Source organism: Echinops telfairi, unplaced genomic scaffold (genome assembly GCF_000313985.2).
Source record: "Echinops telfairi isolate 266 unplaced genomic scaffold, ASM31398v2 ScPeMD7_5;HRSCAF=22, whole genome shotgun sequence".
In the NCBI taxonomy this organism is placed as follows: domain Eukaryota; kingdom Metazoa; phylum Chordata; class Mammalia; order Afrosoricida; family Tenrecidae; genus Echinops; species Echinops telfairi.
The window spans coordinates 7,957,137-7,981,405 of NW_022103901.1; the positions used below are offsets into that span (position 1 = coordinate 7,957,137).

The 24,269-nt window shown below is 50.0% G+C and overlaps 1 protein-coding gene across 1 annotated transcript in view; it reads right to left on the reverse strand.

Annotated features, from left to right (window-relative positions):
* AUTS2 (activator of transcription and developmental regulator AUTS2) overlaps nt 1-24,269 on the reverse strand; it is a gene marked incomplete at its 5' end in the record, with an annotated part of 1,172,671 nt that overhangs the window by 893,082 nt on the left and 255,320 nt on the right. Inside the window, one exon of the mRNA XM_045284531.1 lies at nt 19,190-19,402. Coding sequence (XP_045140466.1) covers nt 19,190-19,402 — 213 coding nt within the window. The remainder of the gene's footprint in view (nt 1-19,189; nt 19,403-24,269) is intronic.

Consider the following 24,269-nt stretch of genomic DNA (forward strand, 5'->3'; position numbering starts at 1 on the left):
GCTGATACCAAGGGCTCAAGTAGAAAGAAAATGTTTTGAAAATGATAGCAACATATGTACAAATGTGCTTGACACAATGAATATTATGTATGGACTATAACAAGAGCTGTAAAAGCCCCCAATAGAATGATTTTTTTAATTGCTACTCAAATATTGGCATTTTAGAGTTCTCTGCATTGAAAGAAAGTTTCAACCACCAAGCAAATAGAAATGATAGGAAGAGATAGAGCTGTTCTGGTTTCTGCTGTGAGCAGATGAACATACATGCCGGATATATATTTCAGCACATTTTTAATGCCGTTTTTGTGGTAAAATTGGGTGCCTTGACAGATATTCGAGTCGGCTTATACTCAAGTATATAGGTACATCTCTGTCTCTGGATACAAATCTAAGACTTTGTGATAACCAGAATTTCAGGAGTTAAGAGTTTTCAAACTGGGTCAGATGACCAGAAATAAACCCTTTCTAGTAAACAGGTAGGTAGTGGTCCAGAGTACAGTAATGGGCAGTAAGTAGTGTCAAACAACTGACCCCTAAGAGTTCAAGAATCTACAAACAAAAATAAAACGATTGGGGCAGCCAATTCCTAGCAAGTGGCACGTGAGGGACAAACATGGGAGAACCTAAAGATCTTCTTAATAAACATAAGAAACCAAGAGGTCTGATGGACAACCCAATACGGTTTCTCACCTTCCCTCCAAACAAAAACTCACAAGCATGTCAGTTGCATCTCATGGCGCCCCTATAGGACAGAGCAGAACTACCCCTGTGGGTCCCCAAGTCTAGAAATCTTTACAGCAGTAAAGATTTTCTTCTGCGAAGTGGCTGGTGCTTTCAAACGGCTGACCTTGCACTTAGGAGCCAATGCCTAACCCACTAGGCCGCAAGGGCTCCTCCTAATAGTCCCCAGTGCGGTTAGCAAGGTAGAGCAACCTTCTGAATCGTCTAAAACACAGGGGAGAGGTCAGGGGTGTTTGGACAAACAGCATGATGGAAGTCACGGGAAAGCATTTCCCACATGTGTCTGGAGGGATTCATGCTAGTCAGCCAGGGTTTCCTTGGAAAGACACTGGATTGACCCTCAACCCCAGGCAGCCTTCTGTGAAGAACTCTCCAGAAGTTAGAAAGGCTGCACCAACCAAGCTGCTCACCCTCCAGGCCAGAGTCCTTCTTGTCCACACCCTATGTGTGTCATTTCTAAGCTTCCTGTGCAGGGCTGGCACACCACGTGTCTTCAATGGATGTTTGCTGAGTGAGCAAATGTGGGGAGAAGGAATGAATGAGGCCATTCTCAAAGGGAATACAATTGGACTGTTTCCTAAGGCCAAGACCCTTTAGGCAGAGGACATGGAGGACAATGACCTTCCAGGGCAAAGACCAGTCATGCATGCTGTTCATGCTCTGCTACTAAAAACAGTTGATGTGTTCCATTAAAAAGCTGGTAGCCACATATATATATTTGGAGGTGGAAGGATACACTCAGTAATTTCCACCTCCTCACTTCCACCCACCCTGCTCCTCTTGGTCTCTGCTCTTTGTCTGGGAGTCTTTGGGGTGGCCTCTGCTAATTCCAGAGGGCGCAACCTCCCTGGACCAGTTTGCCTTGGGTCCCCTAGCAGCCCTGGACTCCTTCCAGGCTAGAACACTGGAGGCCAATTGTACATCTGTCCCCCAAAAGAGCAGGAGCTCCCAGAGGGGCGGGGCATCCTTAGAATCAAGTTTTGCTGGGTTTGAATGTGCTGATGCAGATCTTATGTTTTCAACTCATATTCCAGAGAGGGAAAACAAAAGCCCTAATGCCAATCCCAATCAATCAAATCAATCTCTCTCGTTCTCTTTTCCTATAAACAATTAAAGCTAGACGACAGCAAGAGGATGAGCATGCCTTAGAAAAGGAAGGCTCACTCGAGCCCTCCATCATTCCACGTTCCCTGGGGGAGCACCTTCTTCTTCGGCCCAGAAGCACATGCTACAAGGACGAAGGAGCTTTGAGAAGTTCACAGAAGACAGGCATGAAAAGACAATGGAGTTTTTCCACGAGCTTTCGCAAGCCCCCTTGTCTTGCCACAGAGGGCTAAGAGGGCACCTTCCCTCAGGAGAGCTTGGCGTCTAGCAGAGGGCAGGGGTTCTGGGAAAGGAAAGGCTACAGAACACCAGAAACCACTCTGTGTACCGGAAAGGGAGAAGTAGGGCAGGATGCTGGGAAAAGAGCAGAAGCTGGGAAAGCCACTGTGAGAATGTAGCCCTGCCGCCCAGGCCTATGAGACAAGAAGGCACCCACTGCAGAAAGCCTAGGGAAAGGACATCGGGTGTATGGGGGGTTGGGGGGGGGAAGGTACTGGGCATGTCTGAAGAACTAGACGAAGGTCAGAGGGGCAGAACCCCAAGAGCAAGAGCAGACAAGAGACAAAGCTGGAGAAGCAGGCCATTGATCTCCCAAACCCAACCCAAATCTTTGCCATTGAGTACATTCTTCCTCATGGCAAGCCTAGAGGACAAGGCAGAACTGTCCTGGTAAGTTTTCTAGGCTGTCATTCTTTATGGGAGTAGAAAAGCCTCATCTTTCTCCCATGGAGCTGGCTGGTGGTTTCAAACTGATGGCCTTGTGGCCATCTTAATGATTTACAGATCAGGGGAGTTTGCTTCCGGGGCACTTCCATCTGGGCATCAGCTGAGCAAATACAAGCTTTCCAAAGAAGGCTGACTGGTGTCCAGGGAACAGACTGAGAAGGGGTGAGAATGCATATGGGAACCAGAGGAAGGATTTCACTGGTCTTCACGAGGCTGCCAGCAGGGGGTCTGAAGGATCTGGCTTCCCAGCTGGTACTACAGGAGTCCTGATGGTGCAGTGGTTAAGCAGTCAGCTACAAACCAAAAGGTCAGGGGTCCAAACCCACTAGTCGCTCTGGGAAAGAAAGGTCTCGAGAGGTCTGCTTCTATAAAGATGGATGCCTTGGAAACCCAATGAGTAGTAGAAATTGACTGGACGACACAGCCTGGGCTGCTTGGTTATCACAATGTGAGAGAGAGAGAGAGACACACACAGACAGGGAGAACACTGGGAGTTTGGCATTTCTTTTGGGAGAAAGAGGTGTATCCCACTGTGATACGTAGGTTTATTGTGCCAACTTGGCCAATAGGAACATGTGGGATTAATCAGGTCGCAGTTTGATCAGAGGGCAAAGAGGTAAACGGCTCTGTACGGGCCCCTCTGTCTCTGGCTTTCTGGTGATGGGACCAGTGTGCTGCTATAGCTAGTTCTCTGCCTCAACCTGTGTGCTACACTACCTGTGGCCAGGCTAACCCATGTATGTGTCATTAGAGCTTGAGGCTCCTTTGAGACCTGCTTTGCAACTCGGCTGGTGCTTACATCCACTGAGCTTGAGGCTGGTGGATCCTGTCACCTCGCACTGCTTGAATTCGAGATCCCATCTGGGCCTGCTTCACCTAGCTCCCAAACTACTACCGACTGTGGCTGACCCACCCTGCTATTTGTTGCCTGAAGGCAGACTCGGCCTGCCATGCACAACCCCAGCAGCTCACATGAGTTGAAGGATACCCAGTATATTAACTGCTCCATGAAAGTGCGTTGAAGTGAGCCCTCTGTACTGCTGTGTGAATTAATTAACTGTTATATATATATATGCATAAGTATCCTGGTTTTGTTTCTCTAGAGAACTCTGCCTAACACACCAGTCAACTCTAAAATGCTCTAGGATATGAAAAGGGCCCAAAGTGGGTTAAAAATAGAGTGGCATTATATCCCAGTTTTTCAGAAAGCCCTGATTTATACTTACTGTCGGAAAGTATTAGCGATGCCATCAACCTTCAGACATGTCTTAGGCCAGCTGGTGAGGTCTAGGATCACCCTAGTGATAAACTATCCTAAGAATCCTGAAGAAAATACAACTAATTCTAAGGCGAGCGATGAGACAAACATCTGGGAGACAGCACAGGGCTGGAGAAGGATCGTCCCGACAAAGTGACTGGTGTAACCACAGGCACACAGGCGTGTGGAGCAAGTGCCAGACTCTGCCAAGAGCGACGAGGCCAGCTACCGCTTGGTATGGGCAGAGAGCTAGGAGCAGGTCTTTCGGAGCTGGAAGGAAAGCCTGGCATCAGATTAGGGAAAGGCATACAATGTCCTAAGGAAGGGCATTGTTTTTATCTAGTTGGCAAGCAACGGAGCCAACTTGAAAGTTTTCAACCAAGAGGAAACATTGCTGAATGACACAAAGAACTCAGATAAGATGGTAAGCAGAAATGTTTAGTGAAGAGGGTCAAGCGAGCAAAGACCAGGAAAGCCAAGCCTTTAGGAAGCTCAAAGACAAACCGGAGTGTTCTCCCGTGGAATCCTGGCTGCTGGGTCAAGAGCAAGGAAGAGATCTTGGCTGGAAGAAGAGAGCCATGGAGCCAACCGTCCACCATTGACTCTCCAACTCCTGTGGTCTACTGCCTCCTTCAGAACACAACAGCACAATTCTCAGCGCCCACCTGGCTATGAAAAACTTTTACAGTACAGTGCATCATCCAGGATAAAGTGTAGGTATCTGCCTTAGCAGACCGCCCTGGATCATAGCAGTGACTCCCAGGAGGCAATATCACCCACTTTGGGAACCACTGGCTCTAGCCTGTAGTGGACACCATGATGGGGGTGGAGTGCAGGGAAAGATGGGTTGCCACCTGAAAGCAGAGGCAGAGAAGGGCAAGGACAGTCTCCTGTAAAGTAGTTTTTAGGTGCACACCCTTCACTCTACCTAGAGAACTGTGGCATTAATCCACATAAGTGACCCTAACAGACTCCCTTCCCACAGGGCCATCCAGTCTCATCCTCTGAGCACCTCCTCCCATGCCCGCCTGCCACCCTCACTGAGAAGTACAGATTTAGAGTTTAAGAACCTAGAGATAGGAGGCAAGCAATGATAAGTGATTGCAAGTGGGTGTTCAGGTTTCTACCAGTATGACTCAGCTTGAAGGCTACTGAAGGACGCCTACTGAGCTTTATGTTCCTCCGAGAGGCAAGGAGTGTTCTCGTCCTCCCCATTTCCTCGGGAAAAGTTGAGGGTGCCCTTGATGTTGGGTGCCATCAAAATCAACCTCCACTCATAGTGACCCCATGTGACTGAACAGAACCAGCCCACAGGGTTGTCCAGACTGCCATCTTTATAGGAGATTGTCAGTCTTTTCTCCTGGGAAGCTGCTCAAGGGGTTTGAACTGCCTACCTTTTAGCTCTCCGAAAAGCACAGAACTAATGTTTCTCCTCATCTGTACAAGATCTTCCAGTGTGGCCCTAGTCAGAGCATCCGACAGTACAGCCAGCCGGGCACCATCTAGTTCCTCTGGACCGAGGGGCTGAAACTTACAGTTCCTGTGGTCCATTAGTCCTTTGGACTAAATGTTTCCTTGATTTATTTTCTTTACTAGTTTTGCTCTGGATAATAAGAGACCAGGAGTTACATCGTAGATGGCTGCTAGCCAGCATTTAAGACCCCAGTGGATACTCACCTACGTAGGATATAGAGCATTGTCTTTGTGGACCAAGTTATGCCACTTGGCCTAGCTATACAAAGTGGCGGCATTTCTGATCTCACCGCAGTGCAGCAGAAGCTCACAGCTACCCACTGCTGACACATCTCGGGCAGTTGTGACATGATAAGTGTAGGTCTACCAGTTACATAAAAAGCCACCCGAGGGTGTTTATTACATGTGGTTACCAAAATATTTCCTTTTGAATTTGGATAATCCAAACCTCAAACCCAAGGACAATGCTTTATGAAAAGGAACACTGACATGTTCTTAGTAACGAGTAAGCAGTGAACGGTCTTCACAGCCCAAATCATCATACGCCCAGGGGCAGCATTTCCAGATTTCATTCACACCTGTCCCCAACATTGCCACCAAATTCCACCAGTCTTTACACTCTTAAGGACTGATGAAGCTTACAGACTTTAAGAGCTCAACGCTATTCACTGCCTATCAGCAGACAGAAAGAGGGGGCAAGCAGAACCTGAGGGGGAGGAAAGGGGAAAGACCCCGGGCAGCATATTGATACAGAGCGGTGTTGTTTTAGGGAGCAAGTGGGTTAAGAATAATCCAATCATTCTAACAGTGGCCACCTAGTACACACCTACCAAACATGCAGCCATTTGACATTAGTAGTATTTGGGGGAGAGAGGTAGTATAAGGCCTATATAGAAAGCCTGTAAGTGATGTAGTAGGTGACACACCGGGCTCAGTGCAAGGGCAGCAGTTTGACTGCACCAGCTGCTGCTTGGGGCAACGCCGTGGCTTGCTCCTCCTATAAAGACGTACAGCCTCGGGAACTCATGGGAGCAGGTCTAGCGTTCGTCCTGAGTTGGAAGGGATTTGACGGCAAAACAACAAAACAAAATAAATTGGCAGGGGGAGGGGCATTTGGTAGAAACCTTTCTTTTCTGCCAATACTACTTAACAAGTCAATTGGCAGACCACGGACATGGCCAAGTTAGTGAGACAATTAATCTTACAAAAGATGTGTTTTGCAATTTTTGAGAATGATCCAAAGGTTTGCTAACAACAAAGTGGTTTCCTTTTTCAGACTTTTTTGTTTTTGCCATAAATTGCTGGAAAGCTTCAACAACTCCACACAATTTTGCTTCATCTCATTGTTTGCAATACGAGCTGTGTGACATCACTCTCCCACCCTTTGACCCGGCCTTTCCTGTCTGCATCCCTCCTCCTCTCCCCACCCTCTCAACTGGGTCCCTGGGTAAAAGCTGACCTTCCTTTGGTTAACCCATCTACAAAGTACAATCCTATGTGCTTCAAAGGGGGGCCCTTGTATCTGCACTGGGGTCACGTAAGAAAGGAGCTTCGGTACCCCAACTCCCACCCAACACATTCTGGCTTCATCATCGGGGTGAGCCCCTTGGAATCTGCCAAAAGCCCCAGAACTGCTCTGATGTAGGTGGTCCTAAGACCATCCTTTCGAAAGACCCTTCTGTGTACAATCCCTACCCAGAAAGCACAGATTCATTGCTCTCAGTCCATTCCCGGTCAACTCGTGGAGCCCGCAGCACCAACTCTGGCAATCAGGACCGCTTCAGAGTCTGAGCATGGTGGGGGATGGTGCCCCATGCTGCTCCTGGCCACAGCTGATGCAAGTTGTGGCTGCGGAATGTCCTGCTTGGAGGAGGTCACTGTTGGCAGACGGACACGGAGGTCAAGGTGGCTGCTTGTGCAGGGCTGGGATCCGTGAACGTAGGGCCCAGTGGGACACCCAGCAGAGGGACTCAAACTGAAAAACGGAACTCACTGTCCTGGATGCCCTGTCAATGCGTAGCAACCCCACAGGACCGAGAAGAACTGCCCCTACGGGTTTCTGAGACTGTCACTCTTCACGGGAGCAGAAAGCCTCCTATGAGGGAGTCAGCTGTGCCCAGCAAGATGTCACATGAGCCTCACAGATCCTGCAGGGGCCTCACAGGCCCCCAGGTGTGAAAAGACCTGGAGGTTCTGCAAGCACCTGGAGAAAGCGTCATCCCTTGCAGGCAGAAGGGATGCTGCAGGATTCATTCAGCACACCGCAAACGGGTCCACCATTGAAACCTCATTCGGACCCAGGCCTCGCTAAATAACAGTGGGTTCTCATGGTCAAACAGGGGCTGTGGGTGGGGAGTGGGCTAAGTGGAGCAGAGGTGTTTCACGAAGGTCCCTCAGCCAGGCCCGCAGGGCCTCCAACAGGTTCACTCTGCTCTGACCCCTCCTGAGCGTTTGCCCTTTCAACTCAGAAATACTAACGCCAAAACAACATTTGAACAAGGTCCCAGGTTGATTCTTGTAGATCCCCAGGTGATGATCATATAGGCATGAGTAGTACAAACTGAGGCTCTTGGTATGTTGCAGGTTCTGATTCGATATTTGGGAAAAAGAAAAAGTACACACTCACTGCCGTCGAGTGCATTCCAACATACAGGGAAATTAAAGGGAGGAACCGAACTGCCCCTTTGGGTCTCTGAGACTTTACATCTGTACAGGAGCATATAGTCTCAACGTTCTCCCTCAGAGGAGGCGGGTGGGTTTGAACCACTGACCTTGCAATGAGCAGCCTGACACGTAACCCACTATGCCACCAGTGCCCCTAGGGGTAAAACAAGCCTACCGACAGTAAAATGGTCTCTGTGGGTTTCCAAGGCTGCGAGTCTTTACAGGAGTAGAAAGCCTCATCTTTCTCCCTTGGAAAGGGCTGTGATTATAGGGGCCCTGATTCGGTAGAAATTCAGATTCCCCTCAGGGGGCAGGGTGGGAATGGAGTGGTTGGAAACCACTGATACACAGACAGCACTTCAAGCTCAATAACACCTACACTATCCTGCATGGTCGTGTCGCTGCCGGTCTGCGCCGAAATGAACGCAGTCCTGGTTCACCTATCTTCATATTTAATTAGAGAGAGAGCTCCCGGCACCTCCAAGAGGGAGGTCACTCCTTGTTCTGCACAGGACTTCTCTGCGTAAAGCTATTTTGAGAATGAGCCATAAAACCACTCACCATGTACACGCTTAGGAAAGCTACTCCTTCAGAACAGCGACCCCTGCCTCCCACAGGACTCGGAGGGAGGGCACGCAGCTCACAGCCCTGCGGCTGGGGCAGCCGTCGCCCACTGGGAGTGTCCAATCCAACCCACCATCATGCTCTTCTCTCGCTGCGCCGGGAGGCGCCCAGCTGCCTTCGAAGGAACCGTATCACCTCACAGGGTTGACAGCAGTGGTTTTCAACCTTCCTAATGCTGGGACCCTTTCATTCCGTTCCTCATGTTGTGGTGACCCCCCAAACCATAAAATTATTTTCGTGGCTACTTCGTAACTGGCATTTTGCTACTGTTATGAATCAGGGGACTCCTGTGAACGGGTCGTTCTACCCCCAAAGGGGTCTCGAATAGCTGGTTTATAGGGAAACAAGATAGGAGCCCTGGTGAAACACTGGTTTAGCACCTGGCTGCTAAGGAAAGGTTGGTGATTCACGTTCACACAGGGGTGCCAGGAGAGACACGCCAGCCTCTGCCAAGGGTGAGGTTAGGGGGTTCTGCTCTGTCGTGCGGGTGGGCTCGGCTGCACACACCATCAACAGAGAAGACAACGTGCAAGTTAAGCAACCTGAGTGTACCGTCCTGCCATGGTTAAAGTGACATCTGCACTTTGCCAGGTCACGGTTCCGTACACTAGACCCCTTGCTGCTGCACAGCTGTCGTGTCATGGAACGCAAGCACTGTACACAGTGGAATGCAATCTACGGGAATCGGGCAGCTGAAAGGGGACTTTCCTTAGGGGCTGGTGTGCCACCTGACAATAAATTCTGCAAAACCTAGGGTCTGTGGTTCCAAGCCACTAGCGGCCCTGCAGGAGAACACGCAGGCCCTTAGAAGATTCACAGCCGCAGAAACCTTCCACTGGGTTGGACTCGAAGGTCGTGGGTTTGGGAGAGCTCACCCTCCTGTCTGCAGATTTGGGGGAAGGTGGGGTGGGGTGGTGTCAGGCTTTTGGAGTCCCTTAGCAATCTCCTAAACCTTCAGAATCGCTCACCATAAAGCTGGGTGTGTACATCCGAGGCTTCCCACCATCCAAGGCTTCCGACTGGTTCAAAATGGTTCAGTCATGCCACCAGTGGAGTAGGAACAACCAGAACTCTTCTGCACGCCTCCCCACCCCCAGCCCCTTCAGTGATTTTTTTTATGGTGAATTAGGCAGGGGGTTATGTTTCAGATCACTGCTTTTGCATTCAACAATGGAAGCTTCTTATCAACCCCTTCAAGGGTTTTGACTGTATTAGCAAAGAGCCAAAGATGGCAGTCGCCGCCACACATTCAGGGAAGCTCTGTTTCTCTATCGAGCCCTAAGACATAGCCCAAAGCTCATGAGCTCAAATAGCCATCTTCTGGAACACAGGGGCTGCGGCAACAGCTTGAGGAAGAGGGGAGGAGGAGGGTGTCCGCCCAGCGATAAATCAAAGGGCAACACTGAAGATACTAGCCAAAGTCAGACGAGCCTCGTACTCCAGAGCTCACCTTTAAAGAGATCCATGCAAAGTTCTCAGGGATGGACTCCTGCACAAGGAGTGCTTATCGGATCCTTGAGGCCACTGTGGCACTAAGCTCTAGCCAAGTGTTCAGAAACGAACTGCCTCTTAGTTAAGAAACCAAATAACCCGCTGCCCTTGACTCCACTCCATTTCACAGTGACCCTGCATAGGGTTTCTGAGCTGTAAATATTTACAGGTACAGACAGCCTCATCTTTCTCCTACACAGCAGCTGGTGGGTTTGAACCACCTACCATTGGGGTTAGCAGTCCCACGCTTGCTCAACAGCATCGCCGTGGCTCCTTTGGTCTTAAGTCAGAAGAACGCAGCCCCCTCCCACAGCTACCTCCCCAAATCCACACAGCGCCTTCCACACACTGAGCCTTCAAACACACCTTTGGCTTTGCCTCCCAGGGAAAAGAATGACAGATTGGGGACCGGGGCATCCAATCGCTCTCAACCAGCATTCACCGTGGAGTGCTGCCTGTGAGCTGCCTGAAAGCCCACCCACTATTTCATTTTCAATTAGCAGCTCCTCGAAAGGCAGTAATGAAAGCAGTTGCTAAAGAGCATTCAGATGTCACCGAGAGACTGCAAAGGCAAGCTGTAAATAGCACATTGCGAGCTGCCTGTCACCACCATCAACTCCCACGGGAATCGGGAATCGCGAGGCACGTGGCGATCACCGCCATCTGCTTGGCTCCCCACCCACCCACTGCAGCTACCCACCCGCTCCCACCCCCCACTCAAGACCTTCCATGTGTAAGACGGGAGTGGAGATGGGGCTAGGGAGCCCAAGAAGGCTGGTCTGGTGTCCTGGGCTGCGATCTGACCACATGGGGATGGCAGTGGGCTCCCCAGAAACACCAGAGTGGGAAGTGAAATGAGCACACAGAAGCCCAGCTTTGAGTCCAGAGAGAGGGCTCACTCTTACGCCCCCTCCAGCGTTTAGAGGAAAGATGAGTCCTCCTCCTGCTTCAATGGCTGGTCTTAAGGGGAAGTTCCAGAGCTAGCATTGGGATCCATTCACGTCTGCCCCACTTCTCCCACAATCAGTAGGGTTTACATGGTGCTTAATAAAGTCGTAGGCTCAGAGACCTAAAGCAAGCTCTGACGGCGCGATTCAGAAAAGGTCGCCCTTTTATGGACCCATTTCTGTAGAGTTCCCACCCAGACTTTTCCTTGCGGCCCCTTCCCACCCCACCATTTTCCCTACATGGGCTTTTATTTTACGGGATTCACAGGAAAGGGGCACAGTCCTATGTTAGTCCATTTTTACCACATTTTTACTAAAAAGGACAACCGTTCAATATTTGAGCTATGATTCGCCCTTGGCCATGACCACTCTAAGTATCCGTTGGAAGCGATGCTTACGCACATACATGCTGGCATTGGTAACCGATGGAACGTGTCCCTGCCAAGGAGGTTTGGAGTTGGCAGTCACAAAGGCAAGCCTTCTAGAACGCACACCACAAAGCTCCTGCGACTTCATTCATTACAAGTGCTCAACTTCAAACAAAAACAAGATCCCACTCATGCAGCTCCTGCTTATGGCAGGCTTCCCCAAGCAATACCTCCCATATAATGCACAGCTAATCCCTACCGCCAGACGAGTCTATCAAGCACAGCAGACTCCAACCTAGAGACATGCCTGATCTGGGGTTTCATAACCAGATGTTAAACATGGCTATCTTATTCTGATATCATATTGGAGTAAACCCACAGGAGAGATTTAAAATCAATCTCCACTCCCCTAACCCCACCCACTCTAATTTTTCCTTACATGCTTTAAACTCTTATCTCTGTACTTTGGGGAGGGGGGGGGCGGGGCAAGGAAAAGTTGAATTCTTAAGATGGGGGAAAAAACATTTTATTGTCTTTCACATCTGAGTTTGTAACTTTCGCATTGCTACACAGTTTTTGAAAAGCAGAGGGAATCCCAATGAATGCTTTCAGTGTGAAGTGATGAACTATGGAGTACGCCTGATTTAACTGTGGGCTCAGCTCACCTTTTCTCGATACTAGCTCAAGATGCCTACAGGAGTTGAATCCCTGTAACAAATGAATTTATGGCAGAGAAGATATCAAGGTTCAGGTGTCTCTTCATTATAAAGCATAAGCTCTCATTACATTAGCGTTTTGAATACTCTGATTCCCAGAAATCTGTAAAGCCCCAGAGACAAGCTGGAAAAACACCTATGTGATTTCTGCCTGGATTTCCACTCCAAACTAATTAGCAGTGCCACTTGAACCGGGTCTGTTCAAAGTTTTCCATTCTCAATCGTCCTTTGTTAGCTAATTTCTGCCAACACAACATGCCAGAGAGAGCTTCTCAGGCAACGTGGCTAAGTCGCGTGGAAATGAAAGACCACACACTACGATACTAGAAGTCCGTGGTGGGAAGGACCACTGGCAAAGACTTCCTTCTGCATCGGGAGGGGCGGCTTCGACACCACGGCCCTCGTCCACCTATACAACCACTTGCTCCAGATGAGGCCAACATGCAACGCCGATACACAGAACAGGGGCAACCACCAGGAGAGAGCTCGTTTTACAGCCGCAGCACTGGGGCCAACTGCCCTCCTCGGAGAAGGTGATTGGTGCCTGCGTACTTTGAACATGCTACCAGGGGAGTCCAGTCCATGGAGAAGGGCGTCATGCTTGCTAACATACGAAGTCAGGACCAGAAGGAAGGTCGCCAAGAGTATGGGCGGACACGGTGGCCGCGCACTGGGCTCAAAACGGAACAACGATCGTGAGGATGGGGCGGCCCTCTGGCTTGCTTTGTTCTGTGGTTTGTAGTCTCCCTAGGAGTTTGAATGGACTGAAGGGCACCGAACAGCAACATTAATATTTTCCACCAAATGGGAGTTCTTCTGGCATTTCCACGCTGAAGGAAACTCTCCATTCCTCATAAGCAATCTCTCCGCGGGAAGAGGTGTGCAAGCATTTTTAAACCACCCGCTGCATCCCCACACACGTCCTTCACACTCACAAGGTCATGGTCGACCTGGAGTCCCCCAAAATAGTCCCCAACCCGTGTCTCTTCTGCTTCAGACGACTAAGTGTTTTCTCCAAAGGCCAGCGTCACCTCATGAAGTCTCCTTCCTCTGGGAAACTGCCCAGAGGCGACCGTCTCCGGGACTCCTACAGCTCAGACAGAAGGAGATGGAAGGGTTGCCCTTGCGGGTCTGGTCTGGCCACTGAACCTACAAGAGTTCGCATGCGCTAAAAAGGCCTCTGGCACAAGATCACTGTAGAGTATTCAGAACCAAGCTTGTCACTTTGAAGACTGAGGACACCTGCCCCTCACTCACTGCCACTGAGTCAATGCCAACTCACAGAAACCACCTAGGACAGGGTAGAACTTCCCCTGTGAGCTGACGAGGCTGTATCTCTTTATGAGGGTCGAAAGCCCCATCTTTCTCCTGCAACTGCTCCTAGTGATGGTATTTCCAGTCGTTTCTAAGTCAGGTGACAGCTGGGCAATAAATATGTGGGACCAGAGAAGAAATGGTGGCTTTGGATTATGGTGTGGGCGAAAACATTGACTATACTGGGGACTACCAGAGAAAGAAACCATTCTGTCTTGGGAGAGATGAGAGTCAGAATGCTACCCCCCGAAGCGAGGATGCCAAGACTTTGCTCATGCACTTTGCACATGTCACCAGGAGGGATCAGCACCTGGAGAAGGACCTCATGCTTTGAAGCGGGTGAGCAGAAAGTGGAAGGATGTTAGCGAGATGAACACAGTGGTATAGGGCTGGGCAGGGTTCCATTCTGCTGCACCCAGGATCACTGGGAAGGTGCCTGAGAACAAGAGTAACTCCTCGTTCACTACACTCTGTTTCCCTGTGTTTGGTTTACAGAAAGGGCAGACTACACGCTGCCCATTGTTGCAGCCCTGGTGTCAATCCATCTCCTTGGGGGGCTTTCTCCCCTCCCTCCCCCCAACCTTCTACTTACCAAGGAGTCCTGGGGGTATAGTGGTCAACGCATAGTCAACAGTTCAAAACCACCAGCAGCTCCGAGGGAGACAGACTGGGCTTTCTACTCCCCTCAACAGTGACAGTCTGGGACACCCATAGAGGGTCACGGTCTGGTTTGGTGCGGTCTACTTTACCAAGCATGACGGCCTTCTGCAGAGACTAGTCTCCTGAGAGCACAGCCAAAGTACGATGTAAGGACCGAACACCAAGCACTGACTCCTCTGAAGGGGGAGAAACGGTCCCAGTGCTTCACCTCTTAAAACCGGGCTCTGTTCATGGTGGTTGCGTCTGTGGAAATCCTGGTCCCAGCCAAAAGCTGAGCATTCCCTAACTCCAGCAGTGTCTCCTCCTGCAATGTCTGTTTTTAAAACCCTGATTTCACCCCCCCAAACAACAAAGTACTAAAACAGTTTTGCACCGTTCTCCACGATACTGCAGTTAGTCATACAGAAGGAAAACAAATGTCAAGGCCTGAGAGGAGGGCTACATTTCCCCAAATGCTTCTGAGGAAGTCATCACTCAGGTCTAAGGCTTGGCAACATGTGACTCCATTGTATTCTCTGATGGTTTCCTTGTGGCTCAGTCTCCGCAGAAGAGAACAAATCTCCTTCAGAAGAAGAAATGGGTAAGCTCTCTTTCAGCTCGTCCACTTCTAAATTTTAGCAGAGGGAGGGGAAAAGGATCCCCGCCATATCCTTACAATTAGGAACGTCAACTGGTTTTGACTCAAGTCTAAGGGTAAGAACAAGGAGGCCAGGTGTCACACCGAGTGGAGCACTGGGCTGCGAATCAAATGGTCTGCAGTTTGGACTCACCAGTCTGCTCCTGGAAAGAGGGCAGCTGTCTCCTGTTCTACGGGGTCAGGGTGTTTGGGATCAAGCAGACAACAGTGGGTTTGGGCTTCGTTTAAGTGTATGAGGACATCACTCCATAGAGGTCAAATTTAAGCTTAGAGAAACCCAAACGAAATTCACTGCCAATGAGTCAATGCCGACAAATGGTGACCCTATAGGACTGGGTAGAACTACCCCTGTGGGTTCCCAGGTTGTAAGCCCGTCTTTCTCCAGCGGAACTGCCGGTGGTTTCGAACTGCTGAGCCTGCAGATCACAGTCCAACACTTAACCACTCTGCCACCAGGGCTCCTCAAGCTTAGAGAGGTCAGAGAGACATCCTTTATTCATACAGCAGATCTCTGGCTCCTTTCTTTAACTTAAAAAAAAGAATCCTGCTAAGTTTACCCCCACCCCCTTTGGGAATTAAAGAGAATATTCAAATGTACCATATATATTTTTTAAATGCGCTCATTTTCCAAGACACTTGCCGGCTCAGCGTGTTCCAAGCCAGCCTGTATTTACACTTCGAAACATAATCCCACAAATAAGTTCCATCGGGGTGGTTAAGTGCCAGCTGAAAGGCTTTTGTTTGATGGCATGGAACAACATCACAGGAATCGGGGTTTTACCATCAGTCAAGTGAAGGGGAAACGGTTTGGTGGTAGAACGACTTGCCGCTCCTATAAAAGTATATAATTGCACTCTCACAGTAAAAAGATTAGTCCTCAACGGATTCTCGGGGATAAAAAAGAAAAAAAATCCTATTATTTCCTCTCCACTCAGGAGTCACATCTTCCCATAATTACAGGAAGGCTGTGCATTAAGTAGCTTGCTCAGGAAGTACCATTCCCTAATAAGATGCAGGCCTAATCCACTCGAGCCAAGTCAGAGATAAAGACCATACACCCGCACCTCCTCCAGGCCTCTTTCGCTGCTAGTCCCATCGGTAAGAGGCCTAGACAACAACCTATTAATTTAGAGTCACTCCCCAAAGCCCACTCTCAATGCACTTCCCCACCCCCCACCTCCCAGCAAAGGCAGATTCGGCAACTTTATCTTATAAAAAGGAGAGAAAGTGACTCATGCAGACAGTTGGATTCCTAGGAAAGTTGTTTTCCAAATTCTTAAAGCGAATTTCTGAAATCTTCTGTGATCGTGAAACATGAGTGTGTCACCTTACAACCAGTCACACACACACAAGAATGAAACCACAACACCACAAGGGCTCACGTCACAAAATGATTAACTAAGGTAAAGAGCAAAAGGGGAGCCCTAGGACCTAGCCCAATGGTTAAGCACTGGAAACCAACAGCTCCTCCGGGGTTGGACCACAGCTACAGTCCTGGAAGCCCATGGCATCACTAGGAGTCAGCACTGACTCACAGCTGTGAGGGTTTTCAGCAAGTTGGAGAGCACCTAACAACAGCTAGCAGGGAAAGAATTCCCAAGGGTTAGGGATGGAGGAGGAGAACCAATGGAAAACTCTGGGAGGAGGTAGGCTGCATGGTGGATCATTGTGGGGATGGCCACGAATGAATGGCATGACACAAAACCTGTGTGAACTGTGGAATGGAATACAGACCACTCTGTTGCCATTCACCCAATCATACACAGTAACACATTTTCACATGACACCAGTGACAGAAACAATTACCGCCAGACCCAGGAAGCTCTTCCTTTGCCAGACTCTCTCATGTCACTCATACATGTAGAGAATTGTGTAACTAGCGGGGGAGGAGGGGCTGGGCAGTCAGGCCAATCCTTCACTTTGCAGATGGGCAGGACCAGGCTGAGACTGTGGTTGGTCTGGGCATAGCCCATGTCCTTCCAAGAATACTAGGGATTTGAGGACAGTGGTGGCTTTATTTCAAATACCACCTTCTGTTTCTCTTCCTCCTGGAAACAGAAAGTTTGATCCATAGAGCAGAGCATTCTGTCACCATCCACACCAGAATCGGGAAGCAGCCTTCTTCCTTTCTCTGGGATTCTCAAAGGGCGGGTCAAAAGCGAGTCAGAACCACTGGCCTTTCGAAGGATTCCTTCCCATAACAGGGGTGGCTTTGACTTCACGTGCCATTAGCACTGGAAGGTTTCCCAGGAGGACCAACCACGATTCTATAAGGATACACTCAAGGGCTGGTTTTCTTCGCCATCCTGAAACCCGTTGGGTGGGGGACACCAAAATCGTTCGCTTTCTACCAGGAAGAAATAGGAAGGAAAATGCAGTTCAAGTCTAGGACTAAGGCAGATTCAAGGACAGGAACTGGAAGCTTAGTGCCAGCTCCTTTTTAAATCTGGTTTATTGCCTGAAGGGGGTGAGAAGCCCGCTGTGAAGGTGACCTAGGTGAAGACCTGACTACAGCAGGTAACAGGGGACAAGGACTTTTCTCACATCCCTCACGGGAAGAAAAGCAGGAGTTAGGTGTCATGAATCCCATCACCTGTTGTAGAACCAAGTCTTAGCACCCACAAACACCCCCCCCAAATACCTTTATCCAGATGTGACTGTTCCCCATTTTCTACCTCCTCCTTTGTTCTAGCACTTTGGAGTTCACCTGTGTCTTGTGGCGCTTTCCTAAGTCACTTCTCTGACCAAGGGATCCGTGCCCTTTCTGGAAACGCGTGTTGACTGAACTGGAGCTCTCTTTCTCTTCATACACAGATGCCACCTCGAACAAGGGAGGCCGAGAACTCCAGGAAAGCGGAGCAGGGTCTCGGCAAGCTGAGGCCAAGGTCTCAGTTCTGACTGTCCTTTCCTATGACTGGTCTCGGGCAAGTCCCAGTGTCCGCGAGTCCTATTTTCCACACCTGAAAATAACCGGGGTATCTCCTACCAGCCAGAGTTGTGAGCATTACAGCTTACAAAGCCCTTCACTGAATGCCTGCAGCATGCTGTGCACCGGGCGCAGAGTCAGAAATCCTGCCCTAACGCCCATCTGGTACCTTTGGAAACACTGCCCTGTTGGTCACAAAGAAAGATGCGGCCCCAGGGGCCTTCTGGTCCCTGCTGAGTTCATCGCTGCAGATGCTTCCCAAAGGGCTGTGCCCCCCATTTCCTGTCAATGGCCACTCTCAAACCAAAGCTCCCACTAGAACTGATGGCTCCTTCCCATCTTTTACCCCTAAATCGTCACCTAACGACACCCCTGTTGCTTCGTGAGAGGGCTTCACTGACCAGACTGACCACAGCCCAATAGGACACGGCCCAAACCGACAACTGCTGAGGCCTGACCATCCCAGGATGGTAGTTTATGAGGCTTGGCGCTGGAAACCGGCTTTAAAATTATTATTATTTTTAATAAAGGCTCATGATACGACACTCACGACCTTCAAGGTTTGGAGCCACTGTTTTGTACGATGCCAGGTCATTTCCCTCCTCGGAGAGGCAGCTGCGAACCTGTTCTATTTCTAATGAGCAGCACCTGCTCTGTGAACCCAACCCCCTCCCCTCCCCCTCTTCTCCACTTCCTTCCAGTTGAGAGTCAAGTCCAGTCCAAGGGTCCCGCCCACCACCAAACCAAATCGACCCAAGGCACAGGCACGAGCACCCCATGTGGAGGAGGGGTGGGGCAGGGGGCAAACTGCCGTCCAGTCTCACTTCTCTCTGTGACTCCATCTCGTGGGGGGATTGCCAGGCACAGGAGCCATCTGCTCCTGAGGCTCTCGCCCTCCCGAGGGTGGACAGGCCAGCCAGCCCCACCCCTGGGGTTCTGACCATTAGCAGAGCACAGAGGTGGAGGGCAATGGGGGCATCAAGAGGCTTGGTCATCTGCCTGTCGCAGCAGCATGGCTTTTCCTGGGGAAATAGAAAATCTTGGGGCAAGAACTGTTGGCAGGAGAGGGCCGGCCATCTTTAGTATCTGGGAAGCTTAAGATACAGGCAGAGGGAGGGAGGTTATTAAAGAGTGAGTGAAAGAGTATGAGAGAGAAGTTTTGGGAGAGTGAGTGAGTGTCAGAGAGAGGAGAAAGTGTCAGTGTGAGTGAGTGTGTAAGAGTATGAGAACGTGTGAGAGAGCATGTGCATGTGTGTGTGTCTGAGAGAGACACATCCAAACGCCTGACCCGTCTGCAGTCTGCACCCTGCGAGCCAGACCACGGGGACTGCCACACAAGCTTGGCTCTGCACTAGCGGCCAGTGGCCTCCCCATCCACGTCGTACGTTCCACAGAACACCAGTCATTCACACACACCCACAAAAGCGAACCACCGTGACTTAGCCTTGTGGTCTCCCAGCCAGGCAGCGAGCACCTGGGAGCAGAGCGAGGGGCTTTGCAGCCCGGCGTCCCGGCCCAGCCAGCGGCCGCGCACCCTCACCTGTCGGAGCCCCTTGGGCGTTTTCTTCCTCTTCCCCAGCTGCTGGCCCAGGTTGCGGTCGTTCTCTCGGTCCGAGCTGTGGTGATGCAGGTGGCTGAGGCGGCTCTTCTTGGAATGAAAGGACAGGCCGTTGGTGAGTGCTTCTCGCTTCTTCTTGGTCAGGGGGGGCTGGCGCTTCTCCACGCGTTCCTGAGGTTTAAGGGCCACATCTTTCTGCAGAAACCAAAGGTAGGAAAGAGGCGGTTACACAGGCAACCAGGGCCAGGCCTAATGCGTGAGCAAGGTGAGGTTCCCCCACGGCCTTGCACTTGGCTCCCACTGACTTAGCGAGCCTACACAGGCCTATCAATAGATGCACACGGGAGCAGGCCGCCTTGTGATTCTCCTCAGATCGGTGGGCGCCAAGAAGCCCAACTTGTGGTCTGGCAGCCCGATGTGCAACCAATCCCGGGCCAGGCTGCTGACAACCCAAACCAGACTCGCTGCCATCGAGTCTGTGCCGACTGGTAGCACCACTGCAGGACCCAGGACCACTGCCTCTGGGGGTTTCCTCCATGGACTCTTCAAGGGAGTGGAAAGCCTCCTCTTCCTAGGAGCTGCTGGTGATGTCGAACTGCTGACCTGTGGCTAGCAATCCATCTCCTGACACTACCGCCACTGAGGGGCCTTCGCAGATTGGGAGGCATGGGGTCCAGCAGCTGTAGAAACTGGGGAATCTTGGGAAGCCACGCAGCCAGGTGACTGGGGGTTTTACGACACCACACATGGAGATGCTACACCACCCAGGGCTCACGCCCGTGCACTGCCCTCCTGGCAAGACTCAGCATGCCACTCATCTGGAGGCCTCTGCACACATGGCAGTGCTGGAGCCGTGGAGACCAGCCAACGTCACGACGCCCAGAAGCCCCCGCTGAACCCAGAGAGCGGCAGAACTCACGAAGCCCTTAAATCGGAAATCCTGGCGTCTGGGCACCTCACACTCTCAGCTTCCCTCGTGGGACCTCACACGAGCACAGAGCCCGCCACCCTCAGTCCTACATGCACATCTAAAAAATCCAAGTCATCCCAAGTGAACGTTTCCTTTGACTCATTTTTTCCCACCTCACAAACGCCCCCTCGACTGCGTCTCCAGACAGGTGTCTGTTCTTCCTAGTCCCGGTATCCGAGCACCCTCCGCTTGCCCCAGCTGTCGGCTGAGGAGCATCGGCCTTTCTTAAGCGTTGCCCCACAGGCCTCTTTCCCCACCTTCCGTTTCTTGATTCAGGGGGCACCCAGCCCTCTGACTCGGGCTGCCCACTGGGCGAGACATTTCTTCTAAGAAAGCAGCTTCTGCTCCCAAGCATTCACCCATTTGACAAATAATAATGGGTGTGCCTGGTGTTAACTCCAGAGGAGCCCTGAAGGGGTTCTTGGTTTCAAGCTGGACAGATAACCGCACGGTCAGCAGTTCGAACCCACCACCAGCCACTCCAGAAAAGAAAGAGGCGTTCTACTCCTGTGAAGCGTTACCATGATGGAAACCCACAAGGCAGCTTCCACCGTGTCTTCTCGGTCCCTGGGAGTCAGAATCAACTTGATGGCACTGGGTGCTTGAGGAACAAAAGCTCAGGCTGAACAAAGGTTCAAGTGCACGGGCAGGGCACTGGGTGGCACAGTCTCATTCCTTCGCACAGCAGGCCGACCCCATGGTGAATATTCAGTCAGTAGCACTGTCCCATGTCCACTCCCAGGGCCCTGCAGTCAGACATCTGGTTCAGCTACGGACAATCTGTGGTCGTCCTGGGCTGAGGATCAGCTCCTCTGGGCAAGAGCTCAACCAACCCAAGGATGCATACGCCTTCCATTAAAGGTTGTTTTAAGGTTTTAAAAATAAACTTTAATGTCTTGTGTTTATTTTGTCATTCAAAGATCATTTTGGGGGGGGCTCTTATGGCTCTTATAACAATCCATACATCAACTGTATCAGGCATATTTGCATTTTTGCTGCCATCATCGTTTTCTAAACATTTACTTTCTATTGAACCCTTGGTATCAGCTCCTCTTTTTTCCCCTCCCCCCTCTCCCCCCTCATGACCCCTTGATAAATTGTGAATTATCATTTTTATGTCTATATCTTACACTGACCACTGTCTCCCGTCCCCCACTGTATAAAGTTTTTAAAAAGATGCACATAGCACCTGTGCTGAAAGACATCTTTTCCCCGCTCGGGGTGGGGGTGGAACAGATGGCAATGGGGGACCAGAGCGCTAATCCACCCAAGGGAAAGGTGTTTCCGTCTGCACAGGAAAGGGAGAGCAAGAGGAGCCTTCACTCCATGCGTCAGTCCTAGCGGGCGGTGCCCCTGCTGGCCCTCTCAGAGCAGCTCCTTCACAGAGAGGACCACAGGGCCTCAGCTGGGGACATGAGGTCCCCTCCCTGGATGACAGCACTACAGAGGACAGCCCTGAAGACACAGCTCAGGGAGACCGGCCGGTCCGACCCGCCCACATGGGGGCAAACCAAGAAGGGAGTGAGACAGACCAGCCATGGGAGCAAAGACAGGAAGCCCCCAAGGAATTCCAATAGCAGACATCTGACTCAGGGGGCAGTGCTTGGCACTGCATCTGAACTGGTTGGGGGTCACTCACAAGGGGCCACACTGAAAGCCTGAAGGTGTAAAGGGAGGGGGGCAGTGGGAGGCACTAAACCGCTCTATCCCTGGCTGCAGGAAGAGCAACGGGGCTTGCAGGAGGCTGAGGACCAAAGGGTGTAAGTGCTGTTGGGTACGCGGGTCCCAGGACGTGGAACCCCAAGAGAAGTGGGGATGGGCTGACGGTTCATAACGTGTCCTTCCCGCTGCTGAATGGAGAGATACGCATCTACATGGGTCAGGATAACGGTGAGACCTGGAGCTATTTGTATGGTCTCTTTTTTCCTTTTGTGTCAAGCCACGTAAGACAGGCAGGATAAGCAAGCCCCAGGAGACAGTGATGGAACCTTCGGTCCTGGGGGGCAAAGGAGGGGAGGGGGGGTGGTGGTGAGCAGATAAGGACGGAGACAGTGGAAGAGTAAGGGCACTAAAACTGATGGTGAGAGAGTGTAGCGTTCCTGGCTGTGTTGGATCGATTGAAATGCATCTGAGAGGAATTACTGAGAGGCAAGCAATGGGTAAATATAATGGTGGACAGAGGAAGAAGAAGAAAGTAAGAATTATGTAAATAGGTATAAATATAGATAGGCAAATATATAAAGAGGTGGATCTATATATGTAAATACTATAAGGAAGCAGATGGGCTTTGGGACTCTACTTAAATTTTACCTTAGCACAAGAACAGTTTATTCTAATAATGTGGCACTATATGATACCTTCCCAACATGATCACTGAAGACAAAATGGTGCATATGACAATGTGGTGAAGAAAGCTGATGGTGCCCGGCTATTAAAAGATATAGCATCTGGATTCTTAAAGGCTTAAAATTAAAGAAGTGGCCATCTAGCAGGGAAGCAACAAAGCCCACATGGAAGAAGCACACTAGCCTGTGTGATCATGAGGTGTCGAAGGGAAAAGATACCAGAAATTCAAAAACAAGCAATCAAATTGATGAGAAGGAGCATGGACAAAGTGGAGACCCAAAACCCACCTCTAAGATAACTGGGCGTCCCTCACAGAAGGGCCGTCCAGGGTGCAGCACAGCACTGATGAAACACAAAACTATCCTCTAGTTCTTTAGTATTTCCTTCCTTTACTATTATGGTATTTGTTTTACCTCCTTAATCTTGATAGACTTCCATATGTTCATTTGCATAATTAAGATCATTCCATGCATGAAAGCCAAGATAGATAACCCTTTCAGAAACAGTAATAGGAGTAATGATTCCCTGAGGATATGGGAAGAGAGGGTGGGGACAGGGGGTGGGGGGGCTTGATAGCAAGGACGACAGTTTAACCCACTGGAGGGGAGCGAGTGACAAAATTGTAGGTGAATGGATATATTGGATGGGGTAAGATATGGCCAAAACAAATCAAAATGATAATACGAATAAGAATAATAAGGGTTCTTGGGGGAATATGGTGGGAGAGGGAGGGTATAATGGGGAGCTGATATCAAAGAGTTGAAAAAGAAAGAAAATATTTGGAAACCGTGGTTGCAATTGTACAATCATGTTTGATCTAATTAAATCACGGAATGTTATAATATCTGTAGAAGCTCACAATAATATGATTAATTAAACTTAAAAACATGAAACTTGAAGAAAAAAAACCACTCTCACTAACCCAAGTAAAGGAGCCCTGGTGGTGTAGTGGGTGAAGTATTGGGGTGTGGGGGTTGTTAAACACAAGGTCTGCAGTTGGGAGTCCACCAGCAGCTCCTCACCATAGAGATGCGGCTTTGTACTTCTATAGAGTACTACCATCTGGGACACCGGCAGAGGCAGCTCTAGCCTGTCCTTCAGGGTCACCTTGCGTCTGAAGGAACTCTATGGCAGGGAGGGGCTTGGGTTGTGGTTGCTGTTATTGCTTACCCTAATCACCAGGTGCCATGGAGAGATTCGGGGAGAGCAGTAACCGCACTAGAAGTTAGCAGGTACTTCTACCAGGGGCTACTACCTCTATATAATATGATTAAGTTGAACTCTGCTAGGTATAAAACATAAATTCCCCACAGGGTAAAAAAAAAAATACTGTTCTTTGTCACACAATGCACCTAGTGCCTTGAATTATATGCATGTAGAGTAGATTAATAAACAAATGATATTTAATAATGTATTAACTGGGCCTTAAAAAATTATGCCACTCTCTTTGGAGATCAAGTCTGCTCTCTTACTGAAGGTGCCTCAAAAATATATTGAAAATTATGTGCGATCCCATACAAAGGTGAATTAATATTTATAACCGCGTGGTATGATTTCCCCCCCAATCCATTTTATTTTCACGTAGCATATTAATCAAGGTACTTTCCCTGCACTGTAGAATAAGCTACACAGAGCAAATGGACCCCATGCGGTGACATTAGCTTGCAAAGAGGCCTGCCTAGTCTTAGCAGCAGTGTCCAATCAGCTCAGCTCCCATCATCCCTGAGATTTCTCAGCTCTTGCAGG